This window comes from Bos mutus, chromosome 16, assembly GCF_027580195.1.
Source record: "Bos mutus isolate GX-2022 chromosome 16, NWIPB_WYAK_1.1, whole genome shotgun sequence".
Classification (NCBI taxonomy): Eukaryota; Metazoa; Chordata; class Mammalia; order Artiodactyla; family Bovidae; genus Bos; species Bos mutus.
In genome coordinates this window covers 41,113,070-41,139,471 of record NC_091632.1, presented here as the reverse complement: position 1 = coordinate 41,139,471, position 26,402 = coordinate 41,113,070, and the positions used below count along the sequence as shown (strand labels likewise).

General features: G+C 44.0%; 1 protein-coding gene across 4 annotated transcripts in view; it reads left to right on the top strand.

Moving 5' to 3' along the window:
- RERE (arginine-glutamic acid dipeptide repeats) overlaps positions 1 to 26,402 on the top strand; it is a 416,446-nt gene that overhangs the window by 319,915 nt on the left and 70,129 nt on the right. For all 4 annotated transcript variants that reach the window (XM_070385173.1, XM_070385171.1, XM_070385172.1 and 1 more), the window contains one exon: positions 4,770 to 4,868. In XM_070385173.1, coding sequence (XP_070241274.1) covers positions 4,770 to 4,868 — 99 coding nt within the window. The remainder of the gene's footprint in view (positions 1 to 4,769; positions 4,869 to 26,402) is intronic.

Sequence of the window (26,402 nt, the reverse complement as noted above, 5' to 3'; positions counted from 1 at the left end):
TTGGCTCCAGTCTGAAGAAAAACAAATCTTCATAATCCTTCAGAAAACAAACCCTTTTTAAGAAGTGCTTTTTTGTGCCTGATACAGTATATTAAGCAAAGAAAGTGGAACCCAGCAACCCAGCCTTTTAGGACCCTAGGGTATAGGTGTGACTTTAGGTGAACGTGTCACATGAGAACAGTTCTTTAATCTGCTTCTCAGCCCAGCGTTTCCAACACCCATTTCCTGTGCTTCTCCTGGCTCTGTCTGTCCCCCTCACCCAGGAGAGCATCTGGCACCGTTTAGCACTCAGTACATGTTTGCAGAAGGAGTGAAGGATGTCCTGAACTTCCAGTAATTTTCCCAAAGTGCTTGATAGATATTCAAAGAAACAATGTGGGCTGAAACAACTGTTAATATGTTAAAAAGTCCATCTTTAGTAAATATAACTGAAGTGTTTCTTTAAAAATGTAATGCTCTCAGAACTTCCTCAGACTCAATTGCTATAAAGTGGGAATAACTGTTTGCAACGTTAAGAAGGGGCTTGTTGAGAAAGGTCCCTTTGGGTTCTCTGGGAAGAGGGCATGCCAGAACAGAACCTTGTACTGGCCTTCATGAATTCTTGATGACAGCATAGTCACTCCCGACTCCATGCGTTCAGTCAGTATTTGTCACTGTTGTTAAATAGTGCCACACTTTTACTTTTCAGGCGTGTTTTTGGCAGAGATGGAGGAGGTGGACACTCTGGATACTTGTTGGGTCCATGGAGTGGAAAGGTCAGGAATAGGACTATTTTTAGAAGACAGGCTGACAGTGGATCCCATGAGCAGAAGCAATTACCTGTTATTCAGCTTACCAGATATATCACAACAGCTTTGTCAGGGGAAAGTGTGATCTGAACAAAGGAATCACAGATGCGAGGATGTGTTTGAGGGAAAACTCTACTAAAGCACCTCATGAGAAACTTGACTGGGGACTCCGTGCAAGCAGGAGCACCCTCCTTGAAAAACCAAACAACCCTGAGTGCAGCAGGTCCCTCAGAACATTTCTTCCAGCTCATTTAAAGCTCTTGGTTCACCAAAAGGCAGGAATGTCATAGGGATTAATGACTTAACTTCATTCACTTGTTCACTTTTGGAATGGGCCCTTTGTTATTATGAGTAATTTCCTGTTATCAGCCATGTAAGATTTAATTTTTTTTCTGTGTACTGTACCAGAGTTTTAATCAAATTTCATTAATTATTAACATGAATAATTATGTGAAACATAAGTGGTTTTGTTTATAGTTTAACAATTGTTTTTCTGTCTCTGGAAAGGCTACTCTCTAATCTAGAAAATTAATGAAAATTGGACAGAGACTACTTGCTTCATTTTTTTCTCCTTCCTTCTAAAAATAAATAGCTAACACTCATTTAGCATACTATGTGCCAGGTACTTATAAGCAATTTTACATGTAGTTTCTAATGTTATCCTCACAATAGCCCTGAAAGGCAGATGCTATTATTATATGCATTTTTTAAAAATGATAAAATTGAAGCCCAAAGAGGATAAGTAACTTGTCCATGGCCACACACCTAGTAAGTGGTAGAGCTAGAATTCCACTCCAGATAATCTGGCTCCAAAGTCCATAGTTTTTCATCACTTTCTGTATAATTACCCCATTTACAGTAATTACCTCATAAAATATTGTTAATTTGCCATGAGCTTTTTATTAAGAATTCATGATTTGATCAACTTGAATTGATTTCGAAGTATCACTAACATGTTGTTCAGTCGCTAGGTCATGTCTGACTTTTTGTGACCCCATGAAACGGAGCATGCCAGGCTTCCTTTTCCTTCACTGTCTCCTGGAGTTTGCTCAAACTCATGTCCATTGAGTTAGTGATGCTATCTAACTATCTCATCCTCTGCTGCCCCCTTCTCCTCCTGCCTTCAATCTTTCCCAGCATCAGGGTCTTTTCCAATGAGTTGGCTCTTCACATCAGGTGGCCAGAGTATTGGAGCTTCAGCCTCAGTCCTTCCAATGAATGAATATTCAGGGTTGATTTCCATTAGGATTGACTGGTTTGGTAAAAAATTAAATAGCCATGCAGTTTTTCCCTTTATTCAGTTCTGATCCTTGCTGTTAAGCTCTCATTATAGATCCTAATTATATTATGCTACTGCTACTGCTGCTAAGTCGCTTCAGTCATGTCTGACTCTGTGTGACCCCATAGACGGCAGCCCACTAGGCTCCTCTGTCCCTGGGATTCTCCAGGCAAGAATACTGGAGTGGGTTGCCATTTCCTTCTCCAATGCATGAAAGTGAAAAGTGAAAGTGAAGTCGCTCAGTCGTGTCCGACTCTTAGCGACCCCATGGACTGGAGCCTACCAGGCTCCTCCGTCCATGGGGTTTTCCAGGCAAGAGTACTGGAGTGGGGTGCCATTGCCTTCTCCGAATTATATTATAGAACTTGGCAAATATCTGCTTGTTCTGGATCTTAGGCAAAGTATGAAAATCTAACTATTTTTATTTTATATACTTCTGAAAGGAGGCCAGTTGAACAGTTTTCAAACATTTGCAAATTCTAATATTTTAGTATAGTATTTCATTTATTTAGTATAATATTTATAGTATATTATTTTTTAAATCCTCTAACAATGAATGTCATAAAAATACATAAGGTCATATCTAGCATCCATATTTTTTGTGTACACTCACCCATATCCACACCCAACCACCACCAAAAAAAAGATACAGCATTAATCATTGAAGTAGGTGTTTTTGGTTTTTTTAAGGTAGTTGTCTTAGTAATTAATTTCTAGTCTGGACATCTATGGGTAGTCTGGACTTGGAGTAAGTTGGGATCCTCTAAAATGTGAGACTAACTTGGGAAATTTTGATTTTTAATAACTTTTTGTTTTGCTGAATGAGCAATGAAAATGGACATTTAACTTCCAATAGCAGTCAAATAGTTATAGGAGAGATTTGCTATATCCAAAATTTTTATTTATTTGTTCTTCCATTCATCCATCCAAACAAATAAACAAACTGACTTACTAGTAAAGTTCGCACCTTATTTGTACTGAGGATTTGCAAATGCTGGTGAATTTTTCAAATAAGGGATTGAAGCACTTGTAGAAAGATCAGCATGTCCCCTTCGGGCTGGCGTTGTGTTCACTGCTGTGTCCCCAGGGTTTGGGATGTGGCCTGCACCATAATAGGTACTCAGCTAACATCAGATTGAATGAACCTGAAGACACTGAGGTGGAGATTTAGGTTGAGTCTATCGAGGGACAGTAAGTAGTTGAAGGCCTTTATTTATTAACTCAACAAGTATCTCTGTGTATCACCTTTTGCTATGGATGGTGTTAGTTCCTGGAGGTATAGGTCTCAGCCAGAACAAATGCTCCTATCAGAGTAGACTTTGGAAAGAAAGGGCATTCCCCGGTGAGAAATCTGGAGAGACAGCCAGAGTTTGGGAAGGTCGATATGAGCAGGAGGATCATTCTCTCTACTCCTTCTCTTCATTGTCCACAGGTGGAGACTCAGGAACCAGAGGTGGACATGGTCATAGGAGCCAAGGCAGGCGTATCTTTGCAAGATGGAGAGGGATCAGGGGTGCCAAGCATTGCCCAGGGTTAGAAAGGATATGGAGTATAAAAACATTCTGTGTTTCCCTGGTGGTCCAGTGGTTAAGAATCTGCCTGCCAATACAGGGGACATGAGTTTGATTCCTGGTCCAGGAAGATTCCACATGCTGCAGAGCAGCTAAGCCAGTGAGCCACAACTCTTGAGCCTGTGCTCCACAACAAGGGGCTTCCCTTGTGGCTCAGCTGGTAAAAAATCCACCTGCAATACAGCAGACCTGCATTTGATCCCTGGGTTGGGAGGATATTCTGGCCTGGAGAATACCATGGAGTCTATATAGTCCAGGAGGTCGCAAAGAGTTGGATATGACTGAGCGACTTTCACTTTCCGCAAGAGTAGCCCCTGCTCGCCACAACTAGAGAAAAGTCTGCACATAGCAATGAAGACCCAGCACAGCCAAAAATAAATAAATCTTAAAAAAAAAAAAAATCAACAGTTTTGACCAGAGAGAAAGTCCAGTCCTAAAAGGAGCATGTAGATAAACTAGCATCTTCATTTATATGTGCTGAGAAGTTAGTATACTGTTACATAATTAGATTTAAAGTTTTTATATTTAGATACTTAAATTTTTTGTAGTGAAATTATAGGTGAAAGACTTAAGATGTGCTAATGGGAAAGAACATAATCTGTCATGTCTTTAGACCACTTTGAGGGAAATGGGACAAGAGCAGGGGTCACGTAGGCTGGGTTTGAGTCTTGGCTCCACCACCTACTGGCTTAGTATGGGTGAGTACCTTTACTCGACCTTTCCATGCCTCAGTCTCCTCATCCATAAAATGGGTGATGAGGGTTCCTACTCCATAAGATTAACTGAGAGAATACTTTCCTCATAGGATTAAGAAAGATAATGAGTGCATGGAAGGTGCTTTAGCAACAGCCTAGGCTAAATTTTCCATAAATGTTACTGTTGGTCTTCATCTTGTTCCTGTCATTGACAGAATGTTCTCTCTCCTGCTTGTGTCCTTCTCCCAGAACAGCTGGATCCAGGGAGTGGTTGGATATTAGCCAGTTATGACACTGGCTGAAGTAACTCTGAGTCTTGTGTGCCCATCTCATGACTCTTCTGTTAGAGTAAATGAAGGATCCCCTTTTTATTGATTTGCTTCCAGTTCTGTTATTTGGTGCAATGAACGAACTAAAATTGTCATTATTGTTTTAGCTCCATGAAAGTGGCTATGATGCTGGCAAAGCTCTGCAGCGGCTGGTGAAGAAGCCTGTGCCCAAGCTGATTGAGAAGAGCTGGACCGAGGACGAAGTGGTGAGCGGGCGGGAATTGGCCTCGGGTCTGCTCTGGGGCATGAGGGGCGGCTGGGCGTGCTGCTCACCGTGTCCCCAGGATCCGGTCATGGCTGCAGACTGCCTGTGGCATCTGTCAGTCAGGATAAAGAGCCTTTGAACCTCATAATTGTATGGAAAGAATTGAGTTTAGTCAGCATTTGTTTCATAGAAAATGGGAAAGATTTCCCCAGCTGTCATGGAAAGAGAGGAAATAGTTGCTCTTTAAAAAAATTAGTTTGGGTTGGTTGGTTTGTTTGGGTGCAGGCTAGCTTTTGATACCTCCTTCTGTTAGGAAGGATTCAGTCATTTTAGAACCAGCTGATACTCTCTTTAGATTAAGGCTGCACCTTGTTTTTGTTGTGAAGTCTGCTTAGGGTCTCTAACCTGCAGAAGGACAGTAGTCAAGAGCAGGAAACATAGACTTTAAATCAATATCGGATCTTTCATATTCATTCTGTTACTGCTGCTGCTGCTAGGTCGCTTCAGTCGTGTCCGACTCTGTGCAACCCCATAGACAGCAGCCCACCAGGCTCCGCCATCCCTGGGATTCTCCAGGCAAGAACACTGGAGTGGGTTGCCATTTCCTTCTCCAATGCATGAAAGTGAAAAGTGAAAGGGAAGTCGCTCAGTCGTGTCCGACAGTGGGAAGATAGAAATGTACCCAGAAGTACATGTTTTCTAACTCATGGATTTTATCCCAGCAGAAAGAGTTCTAATGAAGCTCTCCTCCACCTTGTGACTTTGGGGAGAAGAATTGCTACACAAAGCAGGGAGATTTCTTGTGCTTTTGCAAATACAGTCTTCAGTATGAGCATCACCACTTGACATTTGCCCTTGAGGCTGACCGAGATTAAGATGAGGGCTGGCACTGATACACATATTGATTGATTGTGAATTCCTTGCCTGTATTTAAGAATAGCCTATGGGAGAGTGTTTCCTGGTCCCACTCATTCATGTTTTCAGCAGTTTTTATCAAGTGCTTGTTATGTGCCAGGTGCTATGTTAGGCACTATCAAGGGGAACACAGGGCCCCCCATCGAGAGGGGAGACCACCTGTAAATCAGTGTGTGCTGAGGAAAGCCGTGGGCAGGGGGCGGGGGTGAACCAGATGGGGGCCTGGCTTCTGTGAGGAGGCAAGCCTTGGATATTGAGGGCCCTAAGGTGGAAGCGCACCTGGCGTGTTGGAGGAACAGGCAGGAACATGTCCGAGGGGAGAGCGGCAGGAGAGGTGGGGCACAGGTCGGGTGGCCGGTAGACCTCTGTTCAGAGTCTTGCTGTTTGCTCTGCGTGAGTGGCTTCTGAGCACAGGGACTCCATCTGCCAATGACTCTCTGGCTGCTGCTTCAAGCAAGAGTGGCTTCGGGCTGTGTGAGAGCCCAGGCCTGGGTGACCGAGTGGCACAGCAGCGGTGGTGGTGAGAAGTGGTGAGATCCTGGGTGTGTGCCCAGGGAGGTTTCCCTGGGGTGCTGTGGATGAGGGCAGCAGGGGTTGAGAGGAGTGAGGGAAAAATCAGGAGGCAGCAAGGAGGGGCCGAGATAGTGAGATGGTCCTTGAAGCTTCCATAAGAGAGCGCCAGCCTTCTCAGCGGTCCCTCAGTTCATAGGAGTGTTGGTGAAGCCTCAGCTTTGAAATAGAGAATGTGAAACTTGACCCGATTAGTAAAGAGATGCAGACAGCTCAAACTTTTGTCCTTGAGACAGTGGCCAAAGTAAAAATGTTAAACTCAACTGTGTTGAAAAGTCACATATTAAAAAACTAAAAATAGAGTTGCCATATGATCAAGCCATTTCTGGCCATATATCCAGAGAAAACTCTAATTTGAAAAGATACACGCACCACTGTTCACAATAGTCAACACATAGAAGCAACCTGAATGCCCATAGAAGATGAGTGGGTAAAGGAGATGTGGGTGTGTGTGTGTGTGTGTGTGTGTGTGTGATGAAACATTACTCAGCCTTAAGAAAGAATGAAATAATGACATTTGCAGCAACATGGATGGGCCTAGAGATTATCATACTAAGGGAAGTAAGTCAGAGAAAGACAAATATACGATACCACTTATAGGTGGAGTCTAATATGACACGGGTGAACTTATTTATGAAACAGAAACAGATTCATAGATATAGAAAGCAAACTTACAGTTACCAAAGGGGGAACATGGCGTGGGAGAGGGATAAATTAGGTGTTTGGAATTAATAGACACAAACTGCTATCTATAAAAAAGATGAACAACAAGGTCCTATATATTGAATATAGTTCCCTGTGCTGTACAGAGAACTTAGATTCAGTATCCTGTGATAAACCATAATGAATATGGTGTGAAAGTGATTTGGTATGTGATAAATCCTAATGAGTATGAAGAGAGTATAAAAAAATATTTATGTTTATATTACTGAATCACTGCTGTACAGAAATTAACACAACATTTAAATCAAGTATACTTCAATTAAAAAAAAAAGTCATGGATATTGTTTCCGACTGTAGACGTATTTATGTGAGAAGAAGTAAGAGATCTGATGGGTAAAAATGTTAAATTCTACACAAAGCCTTTGTGAAAGACAGACATAAGGAGATGAAAAGGCTGGGACAGTCGTGGACAGTGGCCCATCCTAGGGCCTGTCAGCACGGATGTCCCCTGACAGCTGCTTCCCAGACTCAGGCTCCTCACTTGGTCTGGTCTCTCCTCTCCTTCCACCTTCATGTGCCCACCCCCACCCCGCCATTGTCCCTCCCTTTTCACTCCTGCCTCCCCAGCTCCTTTCTCTCTCCCCCTTCATTCACTCCTCCATTGACCTTTCATTCCCTCTGGACCTTTCACATTCCTGCTGAAAAGAGCTGGCTTCCTTCCCCAACAGCATTTGCTTACATCAGACGCAGGGTGGGTAGTGTCCTCTCTGCTGCCTCTTGGGGACATGCAGCAAATGGTAGGATGAAGGAGGGTCGGGAACCTGACACATGGGGAAAAGCCCAGCTTGATTCTGAAAAGTGAAGCAGGACTCCAGAGTGCCGCTCACTCCCAGCCTGGGATAATCATCTTAACCGCATACATCCTTGTCAGTCTGGGCTCATTTTTACCATGTTTGTTTTAGTGTAAGTTTTAAGAAATGTTTTGGCAGTCATCCAGCCCTTGCAGAGCCCAGGGATCAAATGGTTCCCTTACTCATAGGAAGTTAAGTTCACTTTCTAAAACCTCAACAGGGAATGAGGGAGGGTGATTGAGTAATTGATAGGCTGAGGGAAGCCTCACCTGAACTGTCCAGATCACCTCTCTGAATCGTTTTATGTGGCAGTAGGGCACATAAACCAGCACTGCTCTTAACCTGCCACCCCTCCTGCTGAAACTCCCACATTTTCTCACCCCAGGAATCAGAAGATTTAAGCAAAGTAAATGGGCCTGAACTCAAATAAATACGTGAACCTGCCTCTTTTGTCCCTCTTAATGTTCTGTATACTTGGATGCTCTAGTTATGTTTGAATTTCATTGGCTCCAGTATATCAGTTTGACCAGCTGCCCAGCATCTGACCCGACTCCAGCATCAATGCACTTGCTTTCCTTTGCACAGACGTGAATGGAGCACTGTGTGAGAGGGTTGGCAGGGAGCACCTCCCATGGGACCCCTGGCTGTGCTGACAGTGGGAACCTCCTGACCCTGTGGGTCTTCTGCCCTGGGAATAGACTCCTCTCTCTCTCTTGCCAACCCAGACCCTAAGGTTCAGCATCAAGGCACTCCCCTGCTGAACTAGGTCTGCATCCTTTATTGGCCGCTCCTGAAGCCTCTGTGCTGCCATCGTGACAGCTTTGTTCCTCACGGTCTTTATTTCTAAGTTGGTTGTCCTTCTAGTTTGTAGACTTGTGAAGAGTGAGGACTTTCTGATGGTGAAAGTAATGTCTCTGCCTTTGAGGCACTTGAGTATTGACAACTCTATTTAAGATGATTGGTTTTAAACTTCACTCTAATTGACACTGTCCTCAATCCAGCATTTAATGGTTAATAATTATGCATCAGCACCAAGGAGAAAAACTTTTATATGAATCCAGTGATGCATATAAAAGTAAACCTTAAAAGTTTACTTTTGAGAAAAGTTCCCAAATTATGGTTAGCACTATCACCGGACCTCTTCTTCTGAGGTCTTTCAGATAACGATTAATTCTTGAGATCTTAGGCCTCAGAATTAAACAACAGGAGGCCTTTCATTTCACACTTCCTCTCAGTAATTCCTTAGACACTTGATGTGTTGTTACAGATATGGTATTTCTTATTGAAGTTGCCTTAGGGCTGAGATACTTTAAATTCTATTGAACTGAAGCCAGGTTTGTGCCAGTTTCTGTCAAATTCTAAGCCAAATAATGACAAAAGAACTCTGTTTTAGAGGAGAGACTGTTGGAAACACCTTGGTAGCTAGCTCATGGGGAAGTCTTTCAGGCTAAATAAACCAGGTCAGATCAGAGGAGTGTTTTTGCTTTAATTCAAGAAGCTTATTGAACCCCTAACATGGGCTAGGATGGAACCCATGTCAGTGACTGGCTGCTGCCTTGGAAAATGATGTTGCTGGTTAGCCAGTTTCACTTACAGCATGCTAAAAATATTGTTCCTTTTCAGGAAACCATCCAAATCAGTAGAACTCAGGAAGAGAAAGAAGAGGAAAGTACAGATCAGAACTTAAAAAAACAACAACCCTAGATTATTAGGTTTTTAATTAAACATGATGAACACATTTAAATATAACACAAAAGCCCCAGGGCTGAACTGCGCCTAATCGAAACAGATTAAGCCACCCTTCCATGCTCGGGTAGTTATTAATTCTGTTTGTTTATGCATGCAGGCTGAAGGGAGCATTTGCGCCCTTGTGTTGTTGCTTATTGCACTGGGATTCCATTGCTTGCTTGGTGCTGTGCTCTTAATTAGCATTCAGCTGTTGATTATGGAAATACTGGGGGTGCTAATTGAATTCTTTTCAAAATTCAGGGCCTGCATTTTCCTTGTGGAGTTTGGCCTGCCTTGCAAGGTTGTAAGATTGGGTGCCTCTCTGAGCTGTGCGTTTCACCCTTTGCTTCCCATCCACTTTGCTGTGTTTCAGGAATTACTTTCATGCAGAAATAGCTTTGGGCATAATTCCAGGTGTTACATAAGGGAGAGGTTGTGTTGCTTTGGATGTCCCTGCAGAGTGCTTCCATTTCATCTTGGGTAACTGTAACTTTTGGAGGTTTCCCTGGTGGCTCAGATGGTGAAGAATCTGCCTGCAATGCGGGAGACCCGAGTTGAATTCCTGGGTGGGATCCCCTGGAGAAGGGAATAGCAACCCACTCCAGTATTTTGCCTGGAGAATTCCATGGACAGAGGAGCCTGGTGGGCTACAGTCTATGGGATTGCAAGCAGTTGGACACGACTGAGTGACCAAAGCTTTCACTTTCAACTGTAACTTTTATCTTGAAATATGTGTGTGTGTTCAGTCCCTCAATCGTGTCTGACTCTTTGCAGCCCTGTGGACTATAGCGTGCCAGGCTCCTCTGTCCATGGAGTTCTCCAGGCAAGAATACTGGAGTGGGTTGCCATTTCCTACTCCAGGGGGTCTTCCCGACCCAGGGGTGGAACCAGTGTCTCTTGCTTCTCCTGAATTGGCAGGCAGATTGTTTACCACTAGCGCCACCTAGAAAGCCCCATCTTGAAATATGGTTCCCTTTAAATATTTCATATCAACTTTGATGTAATACATTGAGGTGAACAACCTAGATACAGATAACCTCTGGAATTTTTTATCCAAAAAGCGTTAATCCGTGGGGACAATAAACCTTAATTGGTCATGTACATGGATTTTACAGATTCATAAATTTTAAAACATCTGAACCATCTTTCAGTTTAAAACTCCATTTATCATAAACATAAATGGAAGTCTTTCTTTTGAAGTTGACATGACATGGGAGACTAATTCTCTGAATATCTGTAATCCAATGAACCCAGGCCACTGGTCAAGGATTACTCAGATGGAGGACACAAAGCCCTTGCCACAGTGTCTTTCTTTAGCAGCACCTTCCGAGGCCTTTGTTATGGCCTTTTTGGAATGTTTGCTCAATAAAACATTGTTTTCGTTGTTCACTATTTTCAAGCCAGGCATCTGGATGTGCCAGAAGACAGAGCTGCTTAGTGGGGCAAAAATACAATGAATTTTATTTACTGTTTGTGTGGCAGCTGTAGAAAATGGAATTCACAGCAGAACCGAAGTTAAGTCCCTCCAGCAGCAGGAGGTGGTGGAGGTGAAAGCTGCGGGGGCAGGGTGGGGTGCCTACAGCCCACGATTACCTACTTGCAGATGTAAGCTTTAGGATGTCCGTAATCTTCGTGTTCGGTTTTAAAGGTATATAACATTAAATATAGGAGAAGGCTTAATTGAATTATATTTATTTTAAGAATGGTCCAAAAAAAAAAAAAAAGAATGGTCCAGTTTCCAAAGTTGTGGAACATTTTATATAGTCTTTCAAGAAATGTTGATGAACCTGTAGGTCATCCAGTATGAATCCATTCATTTTCTTTTTCTTTTTTAAATTTTATGTGGCTCTTTCTCTCCTGTGAGACCATTATTATAAAAACATTAAAGGGAAGTTGAAACCTCATCACCATCTCACATTTTCCTTGTTTCATACTCTCTTCAAAGTACTTTGTTTCATGTACCTACATCATTTTATGTCATTGTAAACTTACATAAATTGAATCATAACATTAAAATCCTCACTTTCTAAAGAAATCTTAATCTGAAATTTTTTACGGTTTGCTTAGAACCCGAAATATAGATATGCTGTATTTAGTGCAACTCATAATACGTACTCAGTAAATTTTAAATTGGATGAAAGTAGTTTTTTCTCCCTACTGATTACCCTTCCTCTCATTTTAAACTAAATTGGTAACCATTTCTTATGAACAGCTTAATCCTTAGATATGAGAGTAGAAAAAAGAAAAGGAAGAATTATAATGTGTGTTGCCATACATTGTACATATAAGTAAAATACATGTTGCTCATGTTACGTATTCTTATTATGGTCCATGGTAAGAATCAGGCCTTACTATTAAAAAAGGAAGATGTACATTTGGGTAAAATTTGCCTAATGTTTCAGATATTAGTGAAACTAAACTATCTTTTCTGTAATTGACTCCCATCAGACTTTGAATCAAACTCTTGTTTAAAGAAGTCAATAGTGTGGATAGAGTGGAGTTTATTGTCAAGTCCTTTTGGAAATGAGACACCAAATTAAAAATCAATTATATGTGTAGAAAAGTTGGTGTAAGACAATCAATTTTGTCAGTTTGCAGAAAGATTCTACTGTGTAACAAGCTGTGAAAAGAACTGTACTTTAGAGTCCTTTAGTAAATTAAATAAGCCAAGCATTGGAAGGGGAGAGATATTTCAAAAATTTATTTCATTGTTTCATATCAGTAGAAGTTGCCTCTGGGTTAAATCTACAAATTCAGCTGTGACCTTGCCTTTCACATATGTGGCTTTATTGCTTTCTAGGCTTCCTCTTTATGGTGTGCTCAAAGTTAGTATGCCTGTTTCTCTCTTTTTAAACAAGAACTTTTTTTTTTCATTTTCTTTAACAAGTATGTTTTCACGTTCCTTATCCCAAGCCCTAATTTTAGTGTTTTTTTGTTTTTGTTTTTAAGAAACCTAGCAGTGCATTGTGCTGTTCTCTTGGGCTGTGTGTGAGTGTGTTTTCTTGTTCATGCACGTGTACGTGTTTGGGCCTTGGGGCGATGTAGGATAGGACAGAGACCTGGGAAGTAACCCCACATGGAATACAAGCATAGCATAAATTAGTTCTCACTGCCCAGGCTAACCTTTTAAAATCAAAGAGTAATTTCTATGGGACATTTTTCATTTTTGCTTGAAATGGGGCAGTGTTGGGCAGAATCTTCAGCCTGAAAGATTAATAAATATGAGAGCAGTGGGTTATTGAAACCATGTTTCCATCTCATTTTCAAGGACGTGAAAAAAAAATGAAGATAGCATGTACTTTCAGCCACTCTCCATCATCTTTCTCTGTTCATTTTAAAAATGAGAGCAAGGCATGAGGGGACTTGAGAGATGCATTTGTTCTCCAATAGACAAAGTGGTTACTTTATAAATGAAGAGGCTGGAAAAACCCTTTCCTTCTGCAGTTTCTTAGCAACAGAACTGAAATCAATTTTCATTGTGTATGCATGGAACACTTTGTGTACAGTGACATTGGAGCCTTACATTTTCACAGGTGAAACACACCTTATTAGCCTGGTAGCTAGAATTCAGGATTAGGGAAGGAAACAGGAGGTTTAAAAAAAAAAAAAAGATTGCAGTGAGGGGGAAGCTACATTGAGAGGAAGTAACTCATGGAAGAGGAGAGTGAAAAAGTTGGCTTAAAGCTCAGCATTCAGAAAACTAAGATCACGGCATCCGGTCCCATCACTTCATGGCAAATAGATGGGGAAACAGTGGAAACAGTGGCTGACTTTATTTTGGGGGACTCCAAAATCACTGTAGGTGGTGATTGCAGCCATAAAATTAAAAGACACTTACTCCTGGGAAGGAAAGTTATGACCAACCTAGACAGCATATTAAAAAGCAGAGACATCACTTTGTCAACAAAGGTCTGTCTAGTCAAGGCTATGGTTTTTCCAGTGGTCATATATGGATGTGAGAGTTGGACTATAAAGAAAGCTGAGCGCTGAAGAATTGATGCTTTTGAACTGTGGTGTTGGAGAAGACTCTTGAGAGTCCCTTGGACTGCAAGGAGATCCAACCAGTCCATCCTAAAGGAGATCAGTCATGGGTGTTCATTGGAAGGACTGATGTTGAAGCTGAAACTCCAGTATTTTGGCCACCTGATGCGAAGAGCTGACTCATTGGAAAAGACCCTGATGCTGGGAAAGATTGAGGGCAGGAGGAGAAGGGGATGACAGAGGATGAGATGGTTGGATGGCATCACTGACACAGTAGACATGGGTTTGGGTGGACTCCGGGAGTTGGTGATGGACAGGGAGGCCTGGCGTGCTGCAGTTCATGGGGTCACAAAGAGTCGAACACAACTGAGCAACTGAACTGAACTCATGAAAGCTGTCTCCTCTTGGCCCACTTGTGTCTTAAATCTAGTCTTTTTGAGGTAGAAGTAGTAATGGCCTTGGTGGCCCCCAATTGCTGTGTTCACTGAGGTGCCAGCCTGGTTTTTGTATTCCCCAGTAGTGTTATGTGCTTATTCTTCTCCTGATAACCCTGCATACTGCCAAGTGATAACCAATTATGTTTCAGCACTTGCTTTAGGACATTTTTCCAAAGTTATGTTTATATGGGTAAATTCCAGTGCATTATCCACACCTATATGGCAGAGCACTGAGGTGTTAGGAAGCAGAATGTGTTTGGTGGTCAGAAAGAAGAAAGACAGTTTCCGCAGTTGGATCTCACCTTAGTGTTCAGGCCCAGGTCTGTGTCTCCAGCTTTGGGCTTGTTGAGTTTGGTATTGGGGCTTGGCAGAGAGAAGAGATGGCAAGTGAGCCTGAAGACAGGATGAGTCCTTCACGCTGTTCACCAGGATACTCGTTCAGTTCTCATTTTAGATTACTGGTCAGAAGTCATTCATTTATTTCATTAATGTCCAGGGAGCACCAGCACAATGCCAGGTACCACTGTGTGTGTCGGTGATAACAGCAGGGAACAGAAGGAACAAACCCCCTGTCCTCATGGAGCTGACATTCTAGTGGAGAAGACAGATTGAAACAAGACCTTAAGTGACGTACCTAGTGTGTTCGCCAAGTGCTAGAGTCTTGTATCCCCAGAATGTGGCCCAGGGCCTGGAGCAAAGTTGGTCATCAGAAAACATTGTTTGACTGGCTTGAATAGTAGAGGATGTTCCCCCTCCCCGCAAGTCCCCAGATCCTCAGACCACTTCAGTGGAGCTGGCCCCTGACACTGAATACAGTCAAGGAGGACTTCTGAGTCATCCTGTGTGAGGCCAGAGCATCTTTAGACTCCAGCAGTGTTACGTGGACGCTTCCCTGCTCTTTTCTTCTTGGTAGCTTCCCTTGGAAGGAGCAGCCAACTCCTTCCAGTTGTCTGTTTTATTTTCTTGTTGTTCAGTCGCCAAATCGTGCCCGACTCTTGGTGACCCCATGGACTGCAGCACTCCAGGCTTCCCTGTCCCTCACCATGTCCCAGAGTTTGCCCAAGTTCATGTCCATTGAATCAGTGATGCCATCCAACCATCTCATCCTCTTTTGCCCTCTTCTTCTGCCTTCAATCTTTCCCAGCATCAGGGTCTTTTCCAATGAGTCAGCTGGTTCAAATCAGGCAGCCAAAGTATTGGAGCTTCAGCTTCAGCATCAGACCTTCCAGTGAATATTCAGGGTTGATTTCCTTTAGGATTGACTGGTTTGATCTCCTTGCTTTCCAAGGGACTCTCAAGAATCTTCTCCAGCACCACAGTTTGAAAGCATCAATTCTTCAGTGCTCTGCCTTCTTTATTTCCAGCTCTCACATCTATACATGACTACTGTACATAGGTTTGACTATACGGACCTTTGTCGGCAAAGTGATGTCTTTGCTTTTTAACGCAGTCTTTAGGTTTGTCATAGCTTTCCTACCAAGAAGCAATCATTTTCTAATTTTGTAGACTCTGATTTTAAGAGCCCATTCCTTGCATCACTTAATACTTACTGACACGTGTGGTTGCAACATTCTGCTGTGAGCGAGTGACAGAGGGAGAGAAGGGCACTGCCCAGTATTCATCTAACCACTTGGACTAACCCACCTGCCCTCAGAACTCTGTGTCTTGGGTGGTCTTGTTTTGTAATCACAGAGATGTGAGATGTGGGTAATATATTTTTCCTGTCAGGATTCCTCTAAACCTCAGGTATGCTCCCACTATTTGGGCACTTTAGGAGTGTTTTTTCCCCTTGCTAGAGAGCTAGACTCCATGTAATTGATCCCAGCAGTAGGAAACAGAACTGTCAAGTTGATACACCACAGAACCCATGAGGAGGAGGCGGTGGCAGCGAAAGCCGCAAGTGAGAAAGAACCGCAGAGTCAGAGGATCCTGCTGAATGACTGAAATTACATTATGTGTCCTGAGGGCTGAAAGCCTACCAACACCGCATTCAACATTTAAAATCTGTGCCTAGAGCCTGTTTTGTTTTTTTACCGTGTATACTCTGTCATTCTGGATCATTTTATTAAATGGTCATAAATTACGACCCCCGCAGAACTAGGAAGATCTCCATCCTACAGGTAGGTGGAGGATACCTTGGACACGGAGAGTCACTGCTGCTTTCCTGTGTTGGTCCACATCCTCCCGGGGCACCGTGAGCACGACTGAGACAGACCCTGGATGCTGGGGGAGGTGGAAGCTCAGGGTGGCCGCTCCCACTCCTCTCTGGACACTCACTATGGGTGGAGGTAGGGGCACAGGCAGGAGGAGGCCCGGTGGTTTAGGAGAAGATGCTGGCCCAAGAGCAGAAGGCCCAGGTGACGGTCCTCACACTGGTGACCACAAGGACGCTGGGTCTCCACTTGGGTCTTAGTTTTCTTATCTGAGAAATAAGGAGAGGAGGAGGAACTTTGTGATGGCTGACAGGTTTGTGTAACTGGAAACTGGATCTGATGCCAGTCTCGGGCTACTGCCCCACCTCCAGCCTTTTACTTCCAGGAAAACATGGGCAGATATTTTTTCTAAATCATCTCTGGATAAGAAATATGAAAAGGTAGACACCTGCGTACTCACACGTCTTCTTAGTACTAAGGGTTCTAGGTTTCCCCTTGCAGCTAATTTGTAGGTTTTGATTATGAATTTATTTTTTTCCTAATCTTTCCCATCAGCAGTAATAAAGGAGAACCTTCTAGACTACAGAGATGCACAGTAATGAGTATTATGTGCTCTGCCAGAGTGGGAGGAAAGACTGATCCGTGTTCAGTGGATTTGCTTCACATTGCTTCAGTCTCCCTCCTCCTCTGAACAGCCCCGAGTCTTCTCTGGAAGCTTCTGGTGTTGGAGTCTGTGGAGGTGTCACATTTACTAGTAAGCTGCTTTCCAAACAGGCACTATTAGCATAAATTAGCCGTTTCCCTTTTCTGTCTGGGCCTCTCAACTTTTGGGTAACAGAGCTAAAGAGTTTCAGTTATCTGTTTTTGAAAGGAAAGTTTTAGAAAATGAATTTGATTATGGTCTTTAGTAAGGGAACCAGTTGACCCGGACCCCAGACCCATATGACATTCACCTACAAGTCGAAAAGCTTTGCTTGTGGAAGGCCCTGGGCTCTGTGCTCTCCCATGTCCCCAGCAGAACACCACCTGGGCCCCTTGATGGCATCAGATGAAGCTGTTCAGACTCCTGAAGCTGCTTAAAGAATGGGGTGGACTCTGCATACTTAGTACCTTCCTTCCAGTGCTTGGAAATGCTGTTCTCCAGTCTTTAGCAGTAATATAACAAAAGTTAGAAGATACTTTCAGATCGTCCTGAAGGACAGCCCAGCTTCTTTGCCAGCTTCCCAGGTTTTTGAGCCCAGAGCAGCCTGACCTTAGTGGTTTGTTTTCCTCATTAGCGCTCTGACTTTGTAATCAGCTCACATTTTTCGTTCTTCGCTTGTTCTGTCTCCTCCTCTCAACTTTCTTTAAAACCCATGTCAAACATTCCAGGGAACTGTTTTCTTGCTTTTAGGCTAATTTTCAGAGGGATCATTCAGTTGTTAAGCATCACACTATGTTATCTTCAGCTGGTTTGGAATAATTTTAGGCAGTGGAGGATTCCATTGTTATGAGGACATGCATGTATGGGAGAGGCCCTTTCCTTCTGATGAATACAAAAGGGTTCTTAGAGCCCCAAATCACATGTCATCATCATCAGTGTCTGGGTAACCAACTTTAGATGTTCCTTAGATAATATTATACAGGGAATAGGAAAGACAAAGGGCTTCTTTTTCACCTTCTATCAAATTGAATTCCACTGCATTTCCATATCTGCTATGTGCAAGGCTCTGCTGAGTATTGGTGAGACCCCTTCATCCTCTGTTTACTGTTAAGCGATGTGTTTTGTATTTAGCTGAGATTTTTAGAAACAAGACTTAAAAATGGTATTGATTTCTTTATCTAACAAGAGGGGAACTTCTTGGGGACTTTAGACAAATAAACATCATCTCTTCTTTAACTGCTGAGATCTCTGCAGGAGGCACCACTCACCTTGATAATTGCCTGGCAGTGTGGCATCCTTGACTGATCCTGGCCGCGGGTATAAATGGGCACTTGAGTCAGACATTGTCGCCACAGGCACCAGAGAGGAGAGAGCAGGCCCACAGTGAACGCCTGCTTCTAGTGCCTCATCTCCTCCTGATCCTGTGAGCTGAGTCCATGGAAGACCAAGGGGTGAACCCAGTCTGCTCTGTTTTCCAGCAGGGAGATTGGGTGAGGCTCTGAGGAGGAGGCACCTTGAAGTATAGATGGGGTTTCAGCAGGCGGACACCCTAGATTTTAATGGAAGAACAAAGGTTTAAAGAATGTGGGTGGCTGGTCAGTAGCTGGTTGCCCAGTTGAAGGATGCTGTAGGTGGTTGAGTGGATAAGATGGGTGACTTGAAGCCATCCACTCTTTATGGGAAGAGAAGTTTGTGTTGAATTTAATAGGAAATACGGAATAATTACATATATTTGAGTGTGGGGAATGGCAGGACTGGGACCGTCACTGAAAATTCATCTGGCAGTGACAGGGACTGGTGGATGGAAGTGGTAGAGAGGGAGTCGTGGTTCTGGCTGCACATTAACATCACCCGGAGAACTTGAAACGTCCCAGTGCCCAGACTGTGCTCTGAGTCAGAGTCTCTGTCTGAGGTGGGACCCAGGCGCCCATATTCTCGGCCCTGAGAACCACAAGACTGGGTGAAGTCTGCAATCCTGGTGGAAGATTTTGAGAGCTCTGAGTTTACAGCAGTGGTACTCAACCTTGGTTGAACACTGGAACCACACAGGAAACTTTAACACACATACACACACACACACACACACACAGGAACCACACAAGAAAGTTTATCACATACACCCACAGGAGACATGGGTCTGCCCCAGAGACTGATTTTACTTCCCCCTGGGATATAGTTAGGGTGCTGGGGTTCTGCTCTGCAGCCGAGATTGAGAAAGACTGTGGTGGAGGCCCTGAGAAGCAAGAGCAGGGATTAAGAGAGGCCGAGGAGCTATAGTAAGACCTCTGTTATGTGCCAGGTGCTGTGCCGAGAGCGTGGCGCGAGGTGACTCATTTGTGGACATTCTGCACATGGAGAAGCTGGGTCACTGACAGGAGGGAGAAATTTGCTGAGGTCACAGCGCGGTTCGTAGAGCCTGCTTTGCCAGCCCAGCCTTGTGCCCGAGTCCAGCTCTTCACCTGCTACACTGCTTGGCCTGTCTGGAGAAGCCCAGCTGATTGGAAATAGGGAGCAAGGAAAAAGTTGAGAGATGCTGTTCAGACATTGTGTTTTGGTGCAAGGGAGGAGGCTGCTGGTACAGCTGATAAAACCCTGCAATCAAGAGTAGTTGCTTCGGGGAGGGGAGGAGAGTTTATGTTGAATTTGAAGTGATTGTAAAAGATACAGGTGGGTGTCGCAGTTAGGTATGGAGGTCTAAAGATAGAAGAACTTTCTCATGTACAGAGGGGGTCATAGTTAAGGAAGCTGAACTTGAAGAGGTTAATTAGCTTGCTGAGGATCACAGAGCTAGCAAGTGGCAGGGCCAGGATCTGCTGAGGTTGCCAGGGGAGACCGTGCAGCAAGAGAAGAGACTGAGGGAATTTTTATGTTGAGGTGCGGAAGAGTGGACAAAGTGATGGAGCCACGTAGTACAGAGTCAGGAAAGGAATAGTTGAAAGGCAGGAGGAAGATTTGGGTCCTGTTTCATTTGTTGTTAACCATTGTGTTTGTCTTGGTAGGATATGAGGAATGATTATGTATTTTTTAATGGGGGCAGTGATAGGGCTGGGGTTGACTTTGACATAACTTAATTGGAAGATTGGGTAGAAAGTTGGTCCAAGGTCAAGATGCAGAGGCATGTGTAGCAGTGTTGATGGTGTTGCTGGAGTAACTGTTAGTCCAGTCCGGATCCAGAACTCAGGGAACCAGGGCAGAAGTGGCAGCGGAGTCAAAGGGCTGGAAGTCACGAGTCAAGGAGAAGAGGCTTTTGTGGGATTCACAGTGACTGTGCACTAGTAAAGAAAAGCAGTTTTCTGGTTTTCACAGATGTCCAGTCATAAGTGGATGGCTAGGTTGGAAGATAGGAGGGGGCACCAGGAATTGTGGCTGCGAGCAGCTCTGGGCAAAGGTTTTTCACGTTCCTGAGAGTGCTGTCAGAAGGCAGGGTAGAGAAAGGGACTTTTAGCTCGGTATTGGCTCGCTGATAGGCAGTGAGAGGCTGGCTTGGTTGGTTGATGTTATGATGAGGGGAAAGGTTGTGGATGATGCTCTCAGACAGGCTTGTCTTTGCTGGAGTTGAGGAACACACGTAGAACCAAGCTGCTGGCCCTATCACTGGAGCGGGGAGGACGATGCTGTGTGCACCGTGTGTGAAGCTGCTGATGAAGGGGGGCGTTGGGGGTTAGGGCGCTTGGAGAACGGGGGTTGGGGGAGAGACAGTAACTCTAGGATATAAAGAACCAGTTGGGGATGCTAGGGTGAGATGTCCCAAGCCAGAGGTAGGGATGGGAGGAGAGTAATGGGGAAGGGGTGGGAAGGAAGCTTGTGCTATGGGTGATGGCGCTGGGGAGACTGAGAGGTGGCCCCCAAGCACTGGTCTGCTGAGTGATGTGCTTCCTAAGGGGCAGTGCATGTCTCACACTGGCTTCCTCGGCAGTGAGGCTCAGCCGGTGGTAAATTGAGCTGAGCTGGATTAATACATAGAGCTTGAAGATGGAGGCAGATGGTGACCAGGCAGGATTCTATGACTAGAAAAATATCTAAAATGTAAGATCACAGGATGGATTGTTGGCTTCAGAATATATCGCGCTGTTTGTTTCCTTGGTCACTCAACAAATATTGGTCATTGAACTGTGCACAAGGCCCTAAGTTCTCCAGATAGAAGTTAGCAGTGGACACACTGTTCTCATGGCACTTACATTCTGGGTGGGGGGGGACAGAGACAAATAAATGAACACCAGTAAGGTGATTTGGGTAGATGCTGTGAAGACAGTACACGAGTGGCACCCAGGCTCTGCCTTCTGCAGGGGAGCAGCGTTTCCTGTTCCGAAGCACCTTCTGCTGAGCAAGTCTGGGCAGACCATGCCCCTGAGAGCTCAGGTCAGTTCAGGAAGAGCGATAGGTGTTTTTCTAATAATTCATGTTACTTGTCCCCCATCTGGTGATCTTCGGGGTCGTGTCTTAATTGCCCGTAAACTGTTCCTTGTCAGAACTACATAAATACCCTCAGGGCTCAGGAGCTTTCGGTGAGCTTAGGACAGACTGAGTTTTGCTGAAAGGAGAAGTGGGAACTTTGCTACAAAAGCAAGAGTTAGGTTGTCTGCTTGAAGTTCATGTGTTTGTCACGTGAAGTCCGTGTGTTTGTCATGCAGAGATGTGCATATTCTAGTATGGGGGACATAATAGAGTATTTTCACATGCCAAAAAGATTCTGTAAACCTTTATTCATGACTTTGGATTAGGGGAAAGGCTAGACAACAAGGGTCTGGTGCTTGTTGAAACTTTCCCTGGTGATCTTCTGCCCGCTTTGGTTGAATGCTCTCTGTGGCTGGGAGGGGAAATAGGGGAGAGGCTGTGGCTAAACCCAACAGGCGGTTCCATCCAGCCTCTGGAGTTCCTGTCACATTTCACTGTAGTTTTCTTTTCTTTGATGGCTCCTTGGTATGATGTATTTTTATCAAACAGACATTAAAAGAAAAAAAAAAGGCATGAGGGAGCTTAATAAGTAAAGGATTCATTTCCTCATCATGGAGAACATTTCTTTCATCCTTTTATTAGACCACAAGAGTTTCTTCCCCTCTGTTCACCATCCTGGACAGTGGAAGGTACCCCCGCCCCCACAATCACACCTTCCCATGGTCAAGGCAGTGGGAGAGAGGCCATGAAAGCCAACCCCAGGTCTCCAAGCTGTCCTCAGATTAACCAGGAAAAGAAACCCGCTGCTGGTGGGAGAGATTTCGTCTGAATGCTCACTGCCATTGTGTCCTGTGTGTTTTTTTTGTTTTTTTTTTGGTTCACAATTTGAAGAAAACCAAGAAATTCTAGTTTCTCCTCTTTATTTTTTTCCTACCCACTCCCATCACTTCTACTATTCTCAGATGACTCCCCATCTGTCTAAAGAAAACCACCCACTTGTGACATCATTAAAATTTGGTGGGAAAAAGCATTAGTGTGGGTAAGCCTGCCCGTTTCTGGTTGAGTCTGTGCCTGGAACCAGTTTTCATTCTTTGGAGATTCATTGATTTTCTTTTGAAAAATCAAGTATTAACTAAATAATTAGAGCTCTTCTGGCCCTGAAAGGCTCAGGTGCTGATAATAGAGTTTGTCATTGAAGAAACAAAATGCCTGACTTGTATGTCCAAAAGACTCTGCCAGATGGCCCCACAGGACCTCCCCACTGCATGGAGAGAAATTCAGTGATGGACGTGGGTGCCTAGAGCCTTGTGCCAGGCAGAATGTGGGAAGTTCTGTCGTGGGGTACGCAGAACATTGGAAGAATGAAGGAAGGTGACAGAACATGGGCGTGCAGTGGTGAACATATGTGTTCAGGGTTACGCCAGTGGTCAGTGAAGATACTCAGAAATCCCGACCCCGTAGTCCAGCCCCAGAGCAGCTTCATGGCAACATTGCCCAGAATCCCTTCGTGGCGGGAGATGCAGACATGGGAGAGGTCAGGGCATGTTCAGGAGCAGCGGGCTTCCGTTGAGGCAGGGGCCACACAGGGACCACCCCTTCCTTCTCCCTGCATTTCTCATAGACGTTGTTTAACACGGCACTGTGTTCCCCCTGAGCTGAAATGAAACCTCAGAATCCACTTTAATACAGCCTTTGACTCAGGTGCTTGTGTCTGGTGGGATCTGAGGCCCAAGTGATAAGACGGAGGTCCCTGAGCACTCTTAATGAGCACTGAGGAGTCTGAACTCTTTATTCTTCTAAACAGAGGAGTGCCATAGCAGTTTTGGAATTTAGAGAAAGAAGGGCCTTTACCTCAGAGGAACAACAGTCACATAGTGTGGGGTCTTCAGTGGTGCCATATCTCTGGGTTCTAGAAAGTGTTTCTAATAACCCTAGAAACACTCGATTCTGTGAGTTAAAACCAGAGTCTGATAAACCTAGTTGAGATGTGGCATATGTCCAGTACCCAAAGAATTCTGGTCTTTCTTTTAGGTACAAAGTTAGACAAAATTTCCCCATAAAGCCCCTTAAAAAAGCTTTGCTTAAAAAGCCATATACTCCCTCCCTAGTTTAAGTTGGCATGTACTCTTTTCATCATAAGCATGTGCTTTCTTACATATCATAAATACTGACATTTGGAAATAAGACTGTCCCATCACTCTTTTAAATAGATCCACTGCATTTGAATGCCATCATTATTTATAACCATTATCATATATTTTTTAAAATACATGAATGGGCTCCTTTTTAGCAGTAATATTTGACAATTTATCTTTCTCCACTTTAAACCTATAACTAATAATTTTCCAATCTGCTTCTCCTTGATGTAAAGCATTTTGTGCTTGAGAGTGTGTTGTCAGATCACCTTTTCATACTCTCGAAAACAGAAATGTGTGTGCTGTTATTTTCTTTAGCAATAAAGCTCTAAGTGTTAAAAGAAAATCCTCTCTGATTATGCTGTAATAATTATAAGTGCACAGTTGATCAAAACAACAAGATATTAGTTGATAAAAGTTTTAATTTCTGCTTAATGTTTGTTGGAAATTAAATAACTCAGTTTTTTAAACACATTAGTTTTTGTATGACTATTACTTATTGTTGAGATGAGACCGTATTCTGCATCGTGTTATTCTCATTCCTCACTTATTTGTAAGTGCTCAGAAACCTTGTTTACATAAATAGGATAGTTTTGTCACTCATTTATTGAATTCCTTCCATAATCAAAAACTGTAATTTATCATCAGATATGATTTTCATTGATATACCAGATGACATCTCCATGAGCTTCTGCTGGAAAGTACCTGACCTGCATGAGGCTTCCAGTTGTGACCTTGGCGTTGCTCATGGTGTCTTGAATTGACCCTCTGTTCAGAGCCCAGAGTTCGTGCGTGAAGCAGTGTTGCCTCTTGGCCATCTGGATGGGAAAGAGGGAGGCCTTTGTGATGAAGTGAGAGGAGGATGATTGTGAAGGAGGAGGCAGGAGAGGAGAGTTGTACCTTGCCCACAAGGGTGTATTCTCAGGCAGATGAATTTTAGGAAAGAAAATATATGAAAGTTGAAGTTCTGGAAATGAATTCCCTTAAAACTGAATCCACATACCCATTAGAATATCTTGGGGGGACTTCCCTGGTGGTCAAGTGGTGAAGACTCTACGCTTCCAGTGCAGAGGATGCAGGTTCAATCCCTGGTTGGCTGCACAGTGCAGCCAGTAAATAAATAATAAAACTAGGGGGGAAAAGTCTTTGGTGTCTGCATACGCTGATTTGTAAGCTATAGGCTTACATACGAATCTTGCTTGCCAGGCCCACTTCTAGGCAGTGGGATAACCCATGGAGTCAGGCCCCCATAGGATCTGGGTTGACCTTGTGGTGAGGGCCAGCCAGGGAGCCTTCCATTGGTCAACCTTGGGCAGGAAACCAGGCTACACATTGCTTGGTGATATAGCGATGAATAAATTACTGTCTTTGCTCTCTAAGAGTTTATAATCTGAGCTCATAGTATAAAACAAAACATCACCCCTGTCCCCCAAAAAAACTTGACAAAAATAAAAATCCTCTGTGAGTTCTTGTTTAATGTTATTAAATAATGTATGTATATTTGCATTTTTAGTGTTTTGATAACTGGTTTCCATTGTAATATCACTTTATATGTTGTTGTTGTTTAGTCCTTAAGTTGCGTCCGATTCTTTTTGTGAATCCATGGACTACAGACCGCCAGGCTCTTCTGTCCATGGGATTTCCCAGGCAAGAATACTGCAATGGGTCCCCCTTCAAGGGATTGTCCCGACCCAGGGAGTGAACCCATGTCTCCTGCATTGGCAGGCAATTCTATCCTGCTGAGCCACCAGGGAAGCCCTCACTTTATTTTAGGCATTTTAAAACTGTTTTGTAAGAGGTTAGCCTTTACCAGACTGCCAGCAGGATCCATGGCACAAAAAAGATGAAGAGCTGTGTTCTGAGTGCTGACCTTCTCCAAACACTCCATCAGTCAGTTCCCAACGAGTTCTGGATGATGCAGAGTTTTCAGTGGGACTGTGATGTGAGGTGACTGAGCTGATCCTGCCCCATAGGTGTTTACCATGTTGCATTAGACTTTCAGATTCAGACCTGGTACAGTCAGCCTTCCACACCTGCCGGTTGTGCATCAGTGGGTTCAGCCAACTGTAGGTCAAAAATATTCAGGGGAAAAAAATTCCAAACAACTTCCAAAAAGCAAACCTTGAATTTTCTGCACACTAGCAACTGTTAACATAGCACTTATATTGTATTACAAGTAATCTGGAGATGATTTAAAGTATAGGGGAGGACATGCATATGTTATGTGCAAATACTAGGCCATTTTCTATAAGGGACTCGAGTATCTGAGGATTTTGATATCCTGGAGGGTTCAGGAACCAGTCCTCTTAGGATGCTGAGGGACAGCTATATCCTCAGGCACTGTAAGTCAGCTTGCTGCTGCTGCTGCTGCTGCTAGGTTGCTACAGTTGTGTCTGACTCTGTGCAACCCCATAGATGGCAGCCCACCAGGCTCCCTGGTCCCTAGGATTCTCCAGGCAAGAACACTGGAGTGGGTTGCCATTTGCTTCTCCAATGCATGAAGGTGAAAAGTGAAAGTGAAGTTGCTCAGTCATGTCCGACTCTTTGCAACCCCACAGATGGTAGCCTACCAGGCTCCTCTGTCCACGGGATTTTCCAGGCAGGAGTACTGGAGTGGGGTGCCATTGCCTTCTCCAGTAAGTCAGCTTACAGTCCAGCATTAGGGAATCGCCACCAACCTGCCCAGCCACCAGGGGGCGTGGTTCTCGAGGGTCACTGGCCTTCCTTGCCCTCCCTGTTCCACAGTGAGAAATCCATGTGAGAGGGAAAACTTCCGTCATCTCCGGATTGTGTTTCACAACAATTGAGAATGCTCTTGGTTTTATTATTAAGTAATGTGAGATTGCCTAGTTATGGTTTGGTCTGTTTCTTTTAACTTCTCAACATTCCTTATTTTCTTCCCGGAGCTTTCTGCACCAGCTGATTTGCTCCACGCACCAGGTCGCCTGACTGGAAACTGCAGAGCCATATTTAGGTCAGGTTCTCGCATGCCGCTGACTTTCTCTCATTTACAGTATCACATTTCTGTTGCCATACACTGTGTGATCTGGACCTCCCCACCGCT